Raw genomic sequence first — 18,668 nt, 5'->3', positions numbered from 1 at the left:
TAGCTGCTGTTTTGTAAATGTGTATGAAAAATAATATATCCTAATGTAACGATTGTCACGCGATTTTGAAAGAGGATATACATACACATTCTTTTTCTATAATGTTGTTTATTAAAAAATAGAACCACAACCCTTACAAAGGGAAGCATATATCTATATTTATATTTATAATCCATTATAATACAAACTACAAATCTATTTTTAGATATTTAAGCAATTTTTTTAATATCCTAAAGATATCCCCAAATACCTATTTATATCTATCTGTATTATATTATAAAGCAAATTAATTTTTGATTTTCAATATTGAACTTAAAATTTCAATATTTATTTTAAGTTTTAATAATGTACACATTCTAATGCGTGATGTACCACACATCATAGCTCACATTACATCAATAACTTTCACTACTCACCGGTGTCACCGCCACCACCGCCAATCTCCGCTGCCACCACCGCCACTACCGCCGCTCGTCACCATCACCCGTCACCGATACTACTGCCGCCACCATCACATCACCACCACCGCCGCCACCTCCATCATTGTCGCAACGCTCGACTATATTTCTCTCGTTTTGTATTTATTTACATTCTTAATTTCGGGTGTAAAATACAATCACAATCACCCCTAGTTTTTAATTCTGTCTTAATGTAGCTATTTCTATGATAGTATGCATTTTCTTCCTCTTTCAAAAATTTCTTTTTGATGTGTACAAAAAGCTTATAAAGTTATTGTTATTTCATATATATTATAACCCTTTTTAACTAAATATTGGATAACTTAATTAATGATATAAGGGGGTGTAAGATACTCTATCATTTTTCTAATTTATATTAGACGTAGGTCTTTTTTTTTTTATCTAACTTAATACATTTAATAATTAATAACTTAATGCATTCAGACAAACTTTATGTTTTTTTTTAATTAATAAACAAAAATAACCGTTAATTACTTTTTTTTATTAAAGTAATACATATATTATTTATACATTCAGCTACTTAATACGATTAACACTTAATGCTGGAAAAAAAAAAAAACCTGTAATTGTATATTTTCCCTAGCTTGTTTTAACATAATTATTTATGAATAATAAAAAAATATATACGATCACGTCCTGAATTGTTATCTATTTCATAAAAGGGTTCGTACAGTAAACTATAATTATATATGTGAGTAAACACAGAAAAAGAACAAGTTTGAATATAATATATCACAATTAATAAATTTCAAAACTTTTAAATCATGTGATTTTATGTATGAAATTTCAATATGCATAAGCATAACCATTAAAACTTTGGAAAAGTTTGTCAAAAACAAAAAAAAATGTTAGTTTTAATTATGTAATTTGTTAACTTTTAATACATTTTGAAATTTAGCTTTAAAAAAGATAATAAAAAACTTCCAAATAAAAATAAGAAATACCTAATATACCATTAATGGACTTTGGAGATAACCTTATTAATCATACTAACCAAAGCAATGGGTCGGTAATCATATAAGCTTTCAGGATCTTTAACTTTTTGGACAAGAGTGATAAAAGAGGAGCTGCAGCCTCTACTTATTTTCCCAGTTTCAAAAAACCTATTGAAAACCCCACAAAAATCTCTTGCAAGTCTGTCCCAAAATTTATTAATAATACAAAATAAGAACCATTGAGCCCCAGAGCCCGATCATCTGTCCCAAAATAACCCACCTATCTATGTAAGTTTCAAATCCATAGTCTAGCTACACAAAGGATTTAACTAGTCGGTCCTCTATCAATTAGCGATCAACAATATTGAACCATGTAAAAAAAAATTGCTAACAAACAATCAAAGTTTAAACTCTTATAATGCCAATGTTCTCTACGTGTTGTTGTTCTTTACTCAGTGGCTTTCAAAAAAAAAGAAGCATAAGCTAACAATTTTCGCCTTGAAGTGTCATCTTTTACAAAGTTTGTTGGTATACATAGATAAAAATATTTAGAACACATGGCTCGCTAATTAAGCAAGTAAGCTCGTATCAACAATGAGCGCGTAAGTGTTTAACCAAAAATCTCCAGCACAACAAACAATGGTTTCAAATATCTAAATGTGTTCCCCATATCTGTCTCACCTAAACGTTATCAAGTATTATTGTTATTCTGTTGTTATTATATATTTATTAGATGGATGCCCGCTCGTTATGACGGCTAAATGGTGATAATTTTAGGGATTTATGGCTACTGTGGTAATGGATTGCATGCCGTGATTGACGACAATGGGTAGTTATGATGAGATATGTGTATTTGTGTGTGTATTCAGAGGAGGAAAAATGGGGAAATGATGTGCGTGTAGAGTTTTGTTTGTGTCCAAAGATATTTTGAGTAAAAAAAAAATATTAAATTAGAAACTCTCAGTTTGTATCATAAAGGAGTATAATTATGTGTGAGACGCTTTGGGTCAACTAGGTTGAGTAAATGACAAAATTGATTTAAAGTTGAAAAAGTTTTCCTAAAAATTGTCTTCTAATTATAGTTGGGTACATGAAAAGACGCGAGCCCAAATTTACTGTTTAAATAAAAATTAATTAACATCACAAAGATAAATTAAAAAGATTATAGAAACATCAAATGCTAGTTTGACATATATATTTATGGACCATTTTTTAAACTTAAATCATTCTATTTCCATTTATAAGTTTCTATTTAGACACATGGAAGTAACAAGAAAAGCTTGAAAACGATGAAGAACAATGGCATGCAAAATGAGAGAATTCATAAACCAACCAATGTTTTTTTCATTACAACAAGAGGCTAGGAACAAGCTTCGGTCCATCCAAACAATTATTCTCATAAACAAAAACAAAAAAACAACGTTAGTTTTCTTGTTTTTTTTTTCCTTTCCAAAACCTTTCTTGAATCAACATATGATTATATGAGTTTGGATTACTTAGTGGCGGAAAATTATTTGTCAAATAAAATGGCAGAAGAGATTGATGATCCTGACTATGAATGCATGATGGATGCCGAGGATCGTAAGTCATTTTGTTAATTGTTTAATTATGCATGTAATGGTTTGTGTTTATGTGATTAATTTTAGTTCAAAAACGCGTTTTTAGACGTGTTTCAAATGTAAAATTTATAAAGCTACGGGTTAGGTCCCAAATCGTATCAAGTTATGATACACTATATACAAATAAAAGAAAAAAAAATCATCTCAGAACTTCATGTTTCGAAAGCTTCAAGCCCGTAGAAGTAAATTAATGTGTTACTGTGTTAGTATATTTGTTGTAGGCTCCATAAAAGCTTTATCGATACGCCCTACAGGGTGTATTTTAAGCATATGTTGACATATACAATGTTATATGTTTTTGATGCAACAGAAAATTTGATTAATAATTGAATCTGTTCATTCACAAAAATACCAGGAACAACTATTCTAATATTCGTTGACTCAAGAAGAATAATTAGGAAAATTCACGCACTACACACTTGTGATAGGAAGAAAATGACTTTTCATATACTGTATTTGATAGCTTCTTACTAACATAACTTAGACCCCAATTTATAATTATAGATGGAATTATAAGTTTATAACAATAAACCTTAACATTTTTAATTAAGTACTAAAGAAACTAAAGAGTCAATAATAAAGAAAATAAAATTTTGGATGATTCTACATCAATTTAGATGCTTCTGCGTCAGTTTTTTCTATTGATTGATTGTTGATAACTAAAATATGGGTGATGGGGTGTATGAAATATATATGCAGCAACAGACAGATATGATGCAGCAACATGGCTAAGAAAAAGAGTGGGTGTAGTGGCTGCAAGAGATTTACCAGCTGAGCCATCCGAGTTAGATTTTAGGCAAGGATTAAGAAGTGGAATGATCCTCTGCAATGTTCTTAATAAGATTAAGCCTAATGCGGTTCCTAATGTAATTAATTAAGCTCCTCATTTTCTTTTAATTTCACGGTCTATTTTTTCTTCATTTTTTGTTATTTCATTCGGTTGACCATATAAAGTTTAATCGTGTACGTAGGTTGTGAAAGCGCCATCGGCTGTTTGTCATATACCTGATTCAGAAGCTCAAGCTGCTTACTTGGAAAATGTTACAAACTTTCTTGTTGCCATAAAAGATTTAGGCCTTCCAACTTTCTCTCCCTCTGATTTAGAACAGGTACTTTACTTAATTTCCTTGAGTGCATGTAAAAATAAACTATAAAATATAGTATAGATATAGATATAGATAGATATAATGGTAGTTTAATGTGTTTTATATATAAAATCATATATCTAGGGGGGAGATTTTTCAAAAGTGGTGAACACTATCCTAGGCCTGAAAGCTTATTGTGAAACGGGGGCACGTAAATTTGCATGGGCTTCGAGATTATCTGCAAGCGGGAAGTCATTTATTCGCAGAAACTCAGATTCGTCCATTCCTGGCATGTCAAGAACCCAATCTATGAGTGAAAAGTCACTGGATATGATGGATCCAATTGGGGAGGGAAATGACTTTATTGAAGAGGTTTACTTTTTCTAACAAGTGCATGAAGTGTATCAAACTTGTCTTGACTTACTACTGTATGCATCAAACTTTAAAAACATGAATTATACATATCAAGCTTTCAGTCCATTGCTATCATATGTATCTGTTTACCTCTTCATCAGGTAACAAGCAATTTTTTCTTATCTGGCAACCGTCATGAAGACGGTGCCACATCAGTGGTCCACAAGTTATAAGAGGTCATATACATACAACAGAAAAATAAATTAAAGTTTGATACATACACTAGATGGTTTGAGAGTTGGATACATGCAATTTCCTTTGGCACTCTAATGAATGTGTTATTTGCAGAGTAATTCTGGGCCACTATACATGATTGTTTGTGATCTTCTTGAGGATAAAGAGGAAGAAGACATTCCTATTGTGAGTTCTCTTTGACTTCATTACTACTATTTAGAATAGATCACTTGTTTATATCCAAAAGTTACTCTAAAAAGTAGAGTTTAAGGCTAAAAATAAAAATGTACCTTTCGATTTGTACAAGGTTGAACCATGTACTTTTTTATTGAACTGTATATCCAATGAATTTTTTAAAATTGTACATATATGGTACCTTTGACTAGATTTTGGCAAATTTCAGGCTACAAATCATTTTCAAGACAACAATTCTCCATTTTTCCGGCAACAACGTTTCTTTTATCATCATTTTCACACCTTTTTAGCATTTATTTGGTCCAAAACAATGTTATAAACATTTTGAATCTTTTCTTTCATTTTTGTGTAGATTGTTGAGAATATATTGAATAAAGTCAAAGAGGAATTTGAAGGTAGATTGGCTGTACATCCAATTGCAGACGAGCCTCCTAGCACTAGTACAGAAGCTATAAAGGTACCTTCATGATCCAAAATACTCCATTTTGATTTTAAGGATTCACAATGTGATTCAAAGATAACATTTGGTTAACCTGGATGGCAGCAGAAGAACAAAGATCAAAAGGAAGAATCAATGCCAAAGATTACGAAAGAGGATTACGTTAAGGAGCAAGAACAAAAAAATAGAGAAAAAGAATTACTGGCACTACAAGAAAAGGCTAAAAAGCAGGAGGAAGCTGATAAAGCTGCAAAGGAGCAAGAGCGCATCAAAGAGCAAGAACGCATCAAGGAGCAGGAGCGGATCAAGGAACAAGAGAGCATCAAGGAGCAAGAACGCATCAAGGAACAGGAACGTATCAATAAAGAGAAGGAGGAAGCTGAGAAAGCGGCAAAGGAGCAAGAACGCATCAATAGAGAGAACCAATTATTAGCAGAAAAAGAAAGGGCTAGAAAGCAAGAAGAGGAAAGAGCTGCAAGGGAGCAAGAACGCATCAAGAGACAACAAGAACTGATAGCACAAAAAGAAAAGGCTAAAAAGGAAGCTGCAGAAAGACGTGCAAAGGAAAAAGAACGTATCAAAAAAGAGAAAGAATTAAAAGCCCAAAAAGAAAAAGAGAGAAAGGAGCAAGAACGAATAAAAAGACAGAAAGAACTTCTTGCACTAAAAGAAAAGGCTAAACAGGAGGAACTTTCGGCATTTGAGCTAGAACGGATTAATAGGGAGAGAGAATTTCTAGAAGAAGAAGAAAGGATTAGAAAGGAGGAGGAGGAGCAAGAGCGGATTGAAAAAGAGAACGAAGAAAAGAGAGAAAAAGAAAGGGCTAGAAAGAAGGAGGAATTTAAAAGAAAAATGGATGAATATAACAAACTAAATGTAAACCCTACAAAGCGGAAGGAGCTAACTGAGCAACAGGATAAAGAATTACAGGTATAATAAAGGTGGCAAAATGGGTGGGTCGGGTGATTTGGGTGAAAGGTGGGACCAAGTTGACCCGTAACACTTGTTATTCCGCAAATTAGTGTACCAAATATGATGAAACTGGTTTTTGAGTAATATCGTTTAAAACCTTTTATGCATTTAAGGACATTGTGGGTGACTTTAGACCCATTTTGTTATAATCTACCTTCTGAATGATCTGCTACAGGTTAAAATTTACCCCAATAGATACACTTACATGTAAGTTGGTTGAATTTTCCCTCTCAAAGCCAAACTCGTTATATGATCATTCATTGCACTTTATTTAACAATTTCGGTATCTCAAGAAAATACTAGAAAAATTTCCTTTCGTGAAAATGATCTAAATCAAGATGAAATATTTAACAGTTAACATCATTGAAACTACTAATTGACATCCAAGTCTTTTCTTTTTTATGCAAGAACTATTAGATATATGAAATATATACAAAAAATATATTCAAACCATGTCAACTTAGATGCTCTAATTCCAAAGTCATAGCTAATGGTTATTATGTGTACATGCCTGATAGAAGCTTTTGATGTCATTCAGGAGCTGCAAGGCACCCTTTCTACTGCAAAAACAGACGTGCGGTCGATGCAAAAGAATTGCCAAGACGATGCTGAAAATCTAGGTACTGTGTTTATTATAAAACAAGATCTCCAAGTAAGTATTTAGGTGACAATTTCAACTCATTTACTTGAGAGAGGATCAACTTGGGTTCTGATGTATCTCATACAACTTTATACATCAAGTAACAAAAGCTAACCTAAAGGGGAACAACTCGAATAGGTCCAACTGGTTGGAAGTTGCTCAAAATCTATTATTGATGAATGCAACCTCTTTTATTATTATTGTTTAGAAATTCATATTATTAATGTAAAAGTATTGGTTTTCATAATCATACTAACACATTAATTATTTATGAAAAAAAAATGGAGAGGGGAACTTTCGTTTTTGTGGGTCTACGTGACTCTTTTCTGACCTATACCGAGAAATTATGTGTTTCAACTAGAAATTATATTGACCTGTCACACAGTAACACAACCCGTCAATCTTGCCACGTAGCTCTAGTAAGGATTCAAATTGAAAAAATAGGATTGGTTTTTAGGAAAGCATGTGGGAACTTTATGCCAAGCTGCAGCCGGGTACAAGAAGGTTCTAGAAGAAAATAGAAAGCTATATAATCAAGTGCAGGACTTAAAAGGAAGTATCAGGGTCTATTGTAGAGTGAGACCCTTTTTGCCTGGAGAAGAGAATCATGTAACAAGCGTGGATTACATGGACGAAGAGACTGTAGCAATTATTGTTCCTTCAAAATCCGGAAGAGAGGGTCGAAAAGCATCTATGTTTAATAGAGTTTTTGGTCCGACTTCGACTCAAGGTTATAAGATTAAAGTCCCTTAAGTTATCTAATCTGTTCATGAATTTATGATGATTGGTCTTTTCACTTATTAATAACTGGCATGGGTATTGTTTCTATTGGTCTTGCAGAAGAGGTTTTTTCGGACACCCAACCATTGATACGTTCAGTTCTTGATGGATTCAATGTATGCATATTTGCATGTGGTCAAACGGGTTCTGGAAAAACTTACACATTGGTAAGAAACTCTTTGAAGATTCGATTAGAGTGGCAAAATAAGCAGGATGAGTAATGGCTCAAAATGTGTATAGATAAAAAAAAAGTATTACTTTTTGTTAGGGATTAGGTTGAGTATGCACACTTTATGTAATACCGTATCAGATATGATTAAAAACACTAATGATCTAGTTTTTAGAAAAAGATGTATCATGATTTAAAAATACATATTGGGCAACTTTTGACCCATTTCTTTAAAAAGCTAATTTTTTGAGTCTACATGTTTTAACATTTAGAGATGAAATATAACCCGAATAAATGGGTCACAATTTCTTTCTCTAAGTTTGATTATTGGAAGTGGAATGATGACTATGATATACATTCACTTGTGTGTTTGTAGAATGGGCCAGATGACCTAACACAAGAAACAATGGGTGTAGGATACAGGGCATTAAATGATCTGTTCCTCATCTCAGAAGAGCGAAAGAACCTCATGAACTATGAGATTTCTATCACTATGGTTGAAATTTACAATGATGAAATCAGGGATCTCCTCGTGGAAGATGAAAGTACAAAGATATATCCTTACTATCAACTCTTACACTTGTTTGTTTTTAAAAGTAGCTAGCTATTATCGATTTATATTGGTTCTTTTTCTTAACAACTTTTTCACATTAGAGGTCAGTAGCAGCTCAAAGAAGGGGATAAATATACCCGATGCACATCTTGTACCAGTTTCATCAACAGATGATGTTATAAAGCTAATGAACCTTTGTAAAAAGAATCGTTCAGTGAATGATCATAGTAGTCGATCACACAGGTGAAAACTTTAGCATCTATTGAATATCTTATATTGGCTTTTATGCTATGGTGATTAAAGATATTCTATACTTGTGTAGTTTCCTTACGGTGTATGTTTTCGGGAAAGATGTGACATCCGGGACAAAAGTGAAAGGCTGCATGCATCTAGTTGACCTTGCCGGGAATGAAAAGCTAGATGATTCTAATGATGAAGTAACGTACATAAAAAAATCACTTTCTGACCTAGGAGATGTCTTGGTAGCTCTCACCAATAAAAGTTCTCGTGTTCCTTACAAGGCTTGTAAACTCACACAGTTGCTTCAAGATGCTCTAGGTACACATTTTTATTGTCTCGTTTATAAAAGTTAGAGGTGGCATGATGGATGGGTTAGGCAAGTTGCTTAACAGTTCGGGTTGAAATGGGTCGGGGCAGATTGTGTTGACCCACAGTTATCCTAATGTCCCTTATTTAAAAAGATTTAAATATTTAACTTCTTTCCTATGGTTACAAAAACAAGTAGAAAGTCAATATAACTACAAGGAGACTTTAGTACCTTTCAACCTGTTCAACCCGTTTGACCAAATCCTCTTTTAGCTACAACGCAACGTAGAAGTTTAGATGAAATCTTATTGAGTTACCTCTTTGGTTTATGGTTGGCTAGGAGCGCAAGCAAAGATACTCATGTTTGTTCAAGTACATCCAGATATCGATAAAGCGGGAGACACACTTGGCACATTCAAATTTGTTGAAAGGTTTTCAATGCTTGATGGTGGATGTGGAAAGTCTCCAGAAGCAAGGGATCTGAAAGAGCAGATTTGTTACTTGAAGGCTGCCTTAGCTAAAAAAGAATCCGGAGACCCTCAATGGCAACAGGTGAGTAACATCCATTAATCTTTTCATGTATAAGGGCAGGTCACGATGGGTTGTAAGGGGCCAGTCTGGTGAGCTGCTGACACTTTTCGGTCATCTTTTAGCTTATTTTTGTATTTTATGGTCTTTTTGAAATATCACACAACCCAATTAACCCATTTATATTGAATGGTTTGGAACTGATTTCCTGACCTTTTAGTAACACATGATTCATGCTAATGCTGAATTTTTTGAGAATGCAGTTAGCAATGAGTTCACCAAGAAGTGGAAAAGAATCTGGTTTCGGGGATTTGGTTGGAAAGCATACTGGTGGTTTAGAAGACGATCCAGACGAAAGTGGGTCAACAAAATCCAAGAGTACAAGTTCAAAGCAACCAAGCAAGTATGATCATAATAACCATTTGTCGCTCATTTTTTAGTTCAAAAGAACTTTTTTTTATTTGTATTTACCGACTTTTTTGTTTTGCATCAGGAATCCGATAAAAAAGATTGCAGCCGGTGCGTTAGCAGCTACCAAGTTTGGGAAGCCATCAACTAGTCTTGATAAGAAAAAGAAGGTCGGCAAGTAAGGTGCTGTTAATTTTTGCAGATGTAAAATGTATGTGTCTCATCTCATGGCTTTGTGATTTGGTGATCACGACTTATGCCTGTGTCAAAATTAGTGGATGTTGGCGAAGGTTATATAGGTTTTTAGATGAAGAAATGTCTATTTTTTTTGTTGTATAAATGTTGTAATTATAGAAAAGCAAAGAGAATGAACATGTAGAAACATGTTTGACAATAAAAATACAAATACGAAAGCAATCATATTGGGCATATTAAATAACATAAAAGTAGCAAACTAATAAGTAACTCGAAGAAGTAGTGAGAAACAACCAAGACAAATGACAAAACCTGAAAGGAGCTCGATTGTGCCAAGGCAGTAACGACTTCTAAACAACCTATGGAAAAAAAGGAACTTAGGCCGCTTAGCTATACCGGGCATGTTCCTAGAAGAAAAGTTCGACTATGTTCATTTTTTCCCTATTATCAATGAGATAATGTACAGAAAAACAATTATTATCTATATCTATATCTATATTATATTAATAAACAAACTCCTCTCCCCTCTTTTTAACTCTCTACTTTTAAAATACCAAAAATATCCTTAATTTTCAACACATTCTTAACTCACACACTAAATCTACTTAATATATCCTTAAAATATTTTACACCCATATTTATCCAAACTATTTATCTTCTTTATTCATTAATTTAAATATTTTCACCTAATATCTCTATAATACTCTTAATAAAGTTATTTGCAAAAGATGCATCCCCTAGCTAATCATAAAATAAATACACTAACATTTACATCAATCACTTTTAGATTAATAATCACATTGTTACCATCACCCCACCAGCACCTCCCGTTGCCGCCACCGCCGCCACATTGTGCGGGTACTCATCTCGTTATATTAATAAACAAACTACTCTTCCCTTTTCAACTCTCTACCTTTAAAATACCCAAAATATCCTTAATTTTCAACACATTTTCTAACTCACACTAAATCTTCCCAATATATCCCTAAAAAATTTTACACCCATATTTATCCAACTATCTATCTCATTTATTAATTAATTTAATATTTCCATCTAAATCTCTATAATATTCTTAATATAGTTATTTACAAAAGATACATCTCTTAACTATAAAATAACTAAAGTACCATTTACGTCAATTACTTTTAGATTAATAACCACGTCACTAGCATCACCTGTTACCGCCATCGCCGCTGCATTACATGGGTACCCAACTCGTTATTACAAAATGTATGTAATCTATTGTTGAATGAGACTACAAATGCTAAGCAAACAAACTTATAAATCACAAATACTGGGCCATCCAGCCCAATTATTTTCAAAAAAAAGTTAAACCCATTTTATATTTCATACATAAAAATAAAAGGACCAACTGGAACATCCAACCCAATTGTTTACAAAAGCGCTACCTTACAATTATAACCTTATTTAAAGGAAATTGGGTTACTCTGCATATTGGAAATACCATTTGTAATGCGGGCAATTCCCATCTTCACCAGTCACATGAGGAAGGGTAGGTCACGTGTAAAGAAGTGGAAAAGATGATATGAGAAGAAGTAAGAAACTGTTTAGTTCCCATCATTTCCCCTTACATATTAATTATTATAAAATTATCCATATATTTTAGCTACAAACCTTTGGTTTTTATCATTTGAAATAATATACGAGTTCTTTTTTTATGTTTTATACAAATGCTACAGAGATACGTTTTTAATATAATTGTTAACTTTTATTTTTTATAATATGCTACCATTAGTCTTTTAGGGGGAGTTGTAATGCCAATTTTTTGGTAAATTGGCAAATTTTTAACCAATCACAATTTGACATGTGACAATCCCAAAAACTACCAAAAAGTACCCAATATTTGCCAAAACTATGGGTATACTTGGTAAAAAAGTGCCGATCGGTTAGTTTCTTAATCTCCCACCCAACCCCCTTTTCTTTCTTCCCACCCACCTGCTTCTTCTTCTTCTTTGTGACCGTCCCTTTTTTTCTTCTTCTTTGTGACCATCAATTCTACATCTATCTATATCTCTTCTATATCTACACATATATATCTATCTCGCCGGGAAGCGGGAATAAAAAAAGAATAAACTCGCTAGAAAACTTGCCGGGAAACAGGAAAAAAAAAGGAAGATGGTGGCACGCCGAAGTTTAGCCACTTCCGACGATGATGATGATGACGGTGATGATGTAGACGCAATGACGGTGGCACGCCGGAGTTTATCCATATACACCCCCAATTTTTCCGGTATGTGTGTGTATATATATATTATATATGATTTTTTTTATTTTGTTTACCTCGATGCACACACACCCAACGTTCACTTGCATCGACCAAATGTGGCCGATTGAATGTGCCGATGAGCCGAGCCGATTATTGCCGATGAAGAGGTTGTAGTGTTGCCGATTTACCGATGGTTGCCGATGAACTTACCGATCCATTTTGCCGACTACACCTCTCTCCCTTGTCAACATTTTACTATTTATAGTTTACCATCAAACTTTTCTCATGCTTTTATTTTTATCTTTTACAGTCCTACTCTTCTGTTTTTAATAATTTAGCCACCAACTCTCTATAATCTATACATTATTGCTTTAAATGCCATTGGTCCAAAATTTTTTTAGCAATTTCTGGTCGAATCGCTCTGTTTTGTTTGCTTTTAGCTTGACGCTATTTTTATATGTTTTTAAAATTTTAGGTCGCGTTTGGTTCACAGAATTTGATGGAATTAGAATTGAATTCCATTCGTTAGTGCGTTTGGTTGTTCAAAGAAGGGGGAATCTCATTCCGTAATAATGTAAACATTCCATCATTTGATGGAATCTCCATTCCTTGGGGATAGATGAGGGAATTTCATTCTTTCCGTCACTTGAATTTTCAAAAAATCAAAAATATTCCGTCAAATTTCATTTCTTCGAATTCCGATTCTTTTGAAAGATTCAATTCCTTCCAAAAACATTATGTGAACCAAACGCGACCTTATAGTACATTGTTTAACCACATATAGTTGAAATTTTTACTCAAGTTCGAGTTTATATAGCTTTCGTGTTTTTATCAGTAAATTATGCAGTTAAGAATGGGATCATACAGTGTTATTAAATTTCAACATACATACAACATACATATGATGTTACTACGTATGTAGAAGTTTTAATTGGTAGATGTTCGCAGGTTTGCATGTTTAAATTCACGAACTCTAACCTGATAAATTAAATGTTTCGGGTCATTAAATTTTCAACTGTGGCTTGCGAAATACTAACAAAGACATGACCCGCACGACACGATTAATATATAGATCAAATTGGTAATAAAAAATAAATATAATAGAAATTATAAAATACAAAGCATGCATATGAGTTCATATATGGCCCGCAAAATAATAACATATACTCGTAAATTGCAGTTAACTTGGATAATATGCTACTACAAATATATGTGGAGCCTCCAACGAAATCAATGTGGGGATTGATATCCTTATTGTCCGTTATTTTTTATTATTTTTTTAATTTTTTTGAAAGGTTATATACATATCAAATAAATTACTTTTGTAAATTTTCAACTAATTATTATTATTATTATTTTAAAACTATAATTATACCATACGCATATACCCTACATAGTATAGGGTAGGTGAGTGGTAGGTTGAGTAATTGGCATGATACATATAGATGATATTTGGTAGGAAGTTAGGAACTGTTAAAGAGTTTTAGCTTTTAATTTTAAACAAAAAAATTCTTATTGTGTTAAAAAACTTTGGTTTGATGCAATTAACTTTAGCTTCTATTTAAAAGAGTAAGCTCCAAAATGAAACGTTACTTTTACTAACATTGCTTTTCGATTAAGCTATTAATCTTTAAAAGTTACACAACTACCTCTTACGCTATATTCTTGAGTTTTATTTTGAAAGAAAAGAAATAATAAGATTAGACAGTGGAAGAAAGGATAGGGAAATAATATTTTCCATCCAAATCATGTCATATTGGCCAGAAAGTTTTTGAGGGTAAAAACCATTACCTTTTCTTTCTTACACTTTCTTTTCTTATAAGAGATAAAACTCAAGAATGCAAAAAGATCAACTTTCTTACCTTTTCTTTTCTTTTATTTCAAAACAAAAACTCAAGAATGCAGTGTTAAATTTGTAGCTACAATTACTACACCAAGTACTTTTAAAAAATAAAAGCTCTAAATAACAGTTTTACTTAAAAGCTACTACTTACACCTACAACTAAAAGTTACAGCTATCAGCTACTTTTGCCAAACATATCCTTAAACCATCTAGCTAATTTACGGTTGTGGTAAGTAAGTCGTGGGTGTCAGTAGCAAGTAGCTAGGTTGTAGGTGTATACTAGCTAGGTTGTAGGTGTATACTGGTAATTAGCTTATTACTTGTTACTTATCTAACCTATTTGCAAGTGTGATAGGTTAGTCACGAGTGGGTAGTTAGCTTGACACGTGTCATTGATTTACACTATTGATGGTAATGATAGGAGGTCGTAGGTGGGTATCATGAATGGTCGTGAGTACCAAATAGTCTAGAGACAATAAGATTTGTTTTTTTAATAAATAGTCTCAGGTTCAAGTCTTATCTTATGCATATTAGGGTGACTATAAATATTTAATTTTCACATTTAATAGTCTGAATGAGTTTTCTCTTTTAGGGATGATAAATGTTTCTTGTTGACCGATTAAAATTGAGGATTTATTTTGTTTTTTTAGTATGAATTCGATTAAGATAAGATATGATAAATGTTTTGATATTTACGAGTAATATAATTCACACTTTAAAATAATAAATTTGTTTTGTGATAATAAAGAAACGGAAAAGATAATTGAAAAGCATTGTTGCTTTTGCCAATTTGTGTTGAAATTTGAAAGTGGTTTTAGAGGGGTAGCGATTTTAGTGTAATAATCCATTAATATATGGATCCAGCTTTCTTACAGCTATAGCCTATAGGGTCCCCAACAAATAACATGGCAACGTCATCGTTTTAGACCCCACTTTACCTACTCAATTTCTCGTAATATAACCAATTTTCATCCAAAACTAAAATTATTCATTTTCAATGTTTTTAATAACGGTAAACGATCAAAATCCAAAGGGTCACGCAATTGTGAAAGGTATTCTCATACACTATTGATTATTAAATAGAGACAATAATAAGTCCATTCCAGAAAAAAAAAAAAAAGTCACAACAAACCAATGATTATAAATATTTTTTGGATAAAAAAGTTTAATGTTAAGTAGGTTGAACTTAAGTTAAAGTTTGATGCGTAACCGTCTTTTAGATATGTAAGTGAAATTTTAAATAGCCTGTTTTAAATATACACGTAATGCATGATGATTATAACAAAAAATTTATACATAGGGAGGTCTTTAAAATGTGAGAAATATAATATGTAAGTTAACTAGTTTTATAATTAACCAGACATAGACTTGAATGTTGGTCATCAATTTTAACATGTTAAACATTATCATTAGACAAAAAACACACGACGTTAAACAATACACCGTAAATCTTAGAACACAAACTTTGGTGGTGAAATAAAAAAATGCGAACTTTGAAGATAAAAATAATAAGCTAAAAAATTTAATGGTGAAAGTAAAAAGAACAAAAACTGTAACACCATGAATCATCAAGTATAAAATAACTAATAATTAAAATATAAAACATTAAAAACATTACCACTTTAAAAATAATGACAAAAAAAAAATAAAACCAAATAAAACATAAAGCAAGCTGATATCTACACAACACATTAACTAAAAAATAAAAAATTAAACAGTTAAGCAAGCTGCGGAGTCAGGTACTAATTAATCTGCTTCACTATTCACGTGAATTTACTTTATATAGGTTATAATATATTATTAATCTGCTTCACTATTTACGTGAATTTATATAAGTTATAATATATTTATATAAATGGTAAATTGTACAAAAATGTATCAAAGTTTGTTGATTTTTGAATTTAAGGTATCCTACTTTTTTTTTTTTAACAATAAAAGGTATCTAACTTCTTGAAACTTTAAAAACAAACTTTTTTTAAACAATCGTTAACTCAAATCCCGTTAACTATTACTAATGTGAGATTATAATCCTTTATAGTGGATATTAATTTAAATCTAAAATAATCTTATTTAAACAAACTGATCAATTTGACTGCAAAAAAAAATATTAACATTGACAAAATCACAAATATATTAACAATAAACCAAAACATAGCCGAACTAGTAAACATTAGCAGCAACAAATATATTACTAGCATCAAAACCAATGTGAATGCATACATTGAAAACTAAACACTATTAAAACTGCGATAAGTGCCTTATATACGTAGCAGAACTGGTACCCTTCAAAAGTAATAAGATGGAACTAATCAAATAGATCAAAATATCAATTTTTTTTTCAAAAGCATTACTTATCCATTCACTCTAACATAAAAGGTTTGTCTTTAGAAAGTCTCACGTCATTTTTTGTTTTAATTGACATCTTCATTTTGAGTTTGTCACTCCTTTCTGAGTTTCCTCTTTTTATAGGTAGAACATACCCTTCCCAAAATTTGATCAGTTTGTTTTGATAGGATTTGTTTAGATCCAATAAACTCAAAATATTTTATTAAGTAATAATATACTAGTAGTTAACAAGAGGTGAGTTAACCACCGTTAAAAAAACGTTTTTTTTTTTGTAAGTTTTAATAATTTAGATACCTTTTATTGCTCAACAAAAAGTAGAATACCTTACATTTAAAAATCAAAAAACTTTGATACCTTTTTGTGTAATTTACCCTTATATAAAAGCTATCACATATAATGTAAAAATTAACAAAATTTATGAAACTTTTATATATAAATATTTTATTTTAAAGTTACATATTGACATGTTAATAAATATTATATGAACTTTATAACCGCATTATACTATCTGTTTTATTAAAAGAAAAAATGCGAATAAATAAAATAATAAATCACTTACAGTATTTGGGTTATCAAAAACGTAAGAGACATGTTTCACTAATAACCTATAATCTATGATTTTGAAATTCAGAATTAGTATACCTAATGCCGTTAAGAATTTTAAAATTTTCGAAGAAAACCTTGTGAAAAAATTTTGACATGACTGATGATTAAATCTTAAATATTTCTAAATTTTACTACAAATAAAAACGTGTCAATATATTAAATTTTTTTTTTGCCTATTATTAAATAATCGTTTCCTATATAATAAATTTTAATTTAAAATCCAGTATTAACTATTTTTTCTAAATGAATACTAACATAGTAGTAAATTTTATTATTTTTTTTTTTCTAAAGAATAAGAAATAGACCTAAACATGAGGTTTGTAAATAAAAAGATTAAAAATGAAAGAATTAAATATGTAATTAACAATTTATTACATGACGATGACATATCTTTTTTTTATCTCCAAATTAAAAAAAAAAAACCTTTTATGACGGTTTAAACTCACTTATCTATGATTTAAGGGTAGTGATAATTATACAATAATAATTAGCCATCTACAACAAAGGTACAAATTATATTACGTAATGTACAACTGTATTATGCAGGATTTGTTGTAGTAATATCACTTCCCATGATTTAAAGGGTGTTTTTTTTTTAGATTAAAGATAAAGATTAGAAATGTCCAATTTGAAATAAATTAAATTTTTGATTAATCAGTTAAAAAATTATAAACACTGTGATTTGATTGATTGAATTATAGAGCAACTGAGCAACTCTTATTTATTGATGTTAAAATCATTTATGTTTGAGTTAGAACAGTTATAGCATCAAAATTTTTAAAAAATAAAAATAAGGTGGTCTTTACTACTACAACATTAATATATAGCTTTGTTTTTCCCTCATGTGTAATATCCTCCAAGTGTATTATCAACAAACATGAATGTGTCACGATAATCTTAGATACACACACTGGGTTATGTAGACAAGTTCATGATTTTCTACATTTAAAAGTAACACACAACGATTGTGCCATTTCCATGTATACAAATATTTTCAATTTCAATTACAAAAATACTCCGTGAAACAAATGTTTGACTCTAATAAATTGATTTATAAACAAATAGGATTGGGTAAGTAGAAAAACCTTTTATTGTTAGAGATATAAATCTTTTAGAAATATAAATTTCAGGCAGGTTGAAATGTAGATAGTTTTACCTATAAGAGTTTATATCTCATCTTCTCTATATAGCTCGTAAAAGATGATTTGATTTGGCCTCAAATTGTGACTTGATGGTCACATTATTTGGCATTTGTAATTTGTTGTTTTTACCTATTTCTTGGCCGGCCAATTGACTTGTTCTATGATTAATTAATTGTTTAGTTTGCGGATTGACTCTGACATATTGTTTGATTTAATATAATTCACATGTATCATTGCATCAATTCTAATCATGCAATCTTTGCAACAAACAAAATTTTTTGTTTTTCTCAAAACGATCACACAATTCAACAATGTTAAAACAGATAAACATGGTCATAAAAATTGAGAAAATAACTTTTACACATTACTTTAG

The 18,668-nt window shown here is 31.2% G+C and overlaps 2 protein-coding genes across 2 annotated transcripts; both read left to right on the top strand.

The window, feature by feature from the left end:
• Nucleotides 1–2,884: 2,884 nt before the first annotated feature.
• On the top strand, nucleotides 2,885–3,911 carry LOC122591760 (kinesin-like protein KIN-14Q). Its single transcript, XM_043764004.1, has 2 exons — nucleotides 2,885–2,995; nucleotides 3,733–3,911. Exons 1-2 carry the CDS (start codon nucleotides 2,896–2,898, stop codon nucleotides 3,909–3,911), a joined length of 279 nt encoding a protein of 92 aa, XP_043619939.1. The 5' UTR covers nucleotides 2,885–2,895.
• Nucleotides 3,912–4,824: 913 nt separating this feature from the next.
• LOC122590911 (kinesin-like protein KIN-14Q) lies at nucleotides 4,825–10,294 on the top strand. The gene is made up of 12 exons (XM_043763087.1): nucleotides 4,825–4,892; nucleotides 5,254–5,358; nucleotides 5,449–6,270; nucleotides 6,851–6,932; nucleotides 7,410–7,682; nucleotides 7,793–7,899; nucleotides 8,278–8,456; nucleotides 8,551–8,697; nucleotides 8,777–9,012; nucleotides 9,341–9,552; nucleotides 9,792–9,931; nucleotides 10,022–10,294. The coding sequence occupies exons 1-12, from the start codon at nucleotides 4,842–4,844 to the stop codon at nucleotides 10,116–10,118; spliced, it is 2,451 nt and encodes an 816-aa protein (XP_043619022.1). The 5' UTR covers nucleotides 4,825–4,841; the 3' UTR covers nucleotides 10,119–10,294.
• Nucleotides 10,295–18,668: the final 8,374 nt, after the last annotated feature.

The sequence above is a fragment of the Erigeron canadensis genome, chromosome 3, assembly GCF_010389155.1.
Source record: "Erigeron canadensis isolate Cc75 chromosome 3, C_canadensis_v1, whole genome shotgun sequence".
Classification (NCBI taxonomy): domain Eukaryota; kingdom Viridiplantae; phylum Streptophyta; class Magnoliopsida; order Asterales; family Asteraceae; genus Erigeron; species Erigeron canadensis.
The sequence above is the reverse complement of the archived record's forward strand: the minus strand, read 5'-3'. Positions and strand labels throughout refer to the sequence as shown.

Coding starts and splice junctions, on each gene's coding strand:
- LOC122591760 (XM_043764004.1), top strand. CDS start 2,896: ATGAGTTTGGATTACTTAGTGGCGGAAAATTATTTGTCAAATAAAATG. Junction 2,996..3,732: donor CATGATGGATGCCGAGGATC/GTAAGTCATTTT, acceptor ATATATATGCAG/CAACAGACAGATATGATGCA.
- LOC122590911 (XM_043763087.1), top strand. CDS start 4,842: ATGATTGTTTGTGATCTTCTTGAGGATAAAGAGGAAGAAGACATTCCT. Junction 4,893..5,253: donor AGGAAGAAGACATTCCTATT/GTGAGTTCTCTT, acceptor ATTTTTGTGTAG/ATTGTTGAGAATATATTGAA. Junction 8,457..8,550: donor GAAGATGAAAGTACAAAGAT/ATATCCTTACTA, acceptor CAACTTTTTCAC/ATTAGAGGTCAGTAGCAGCT.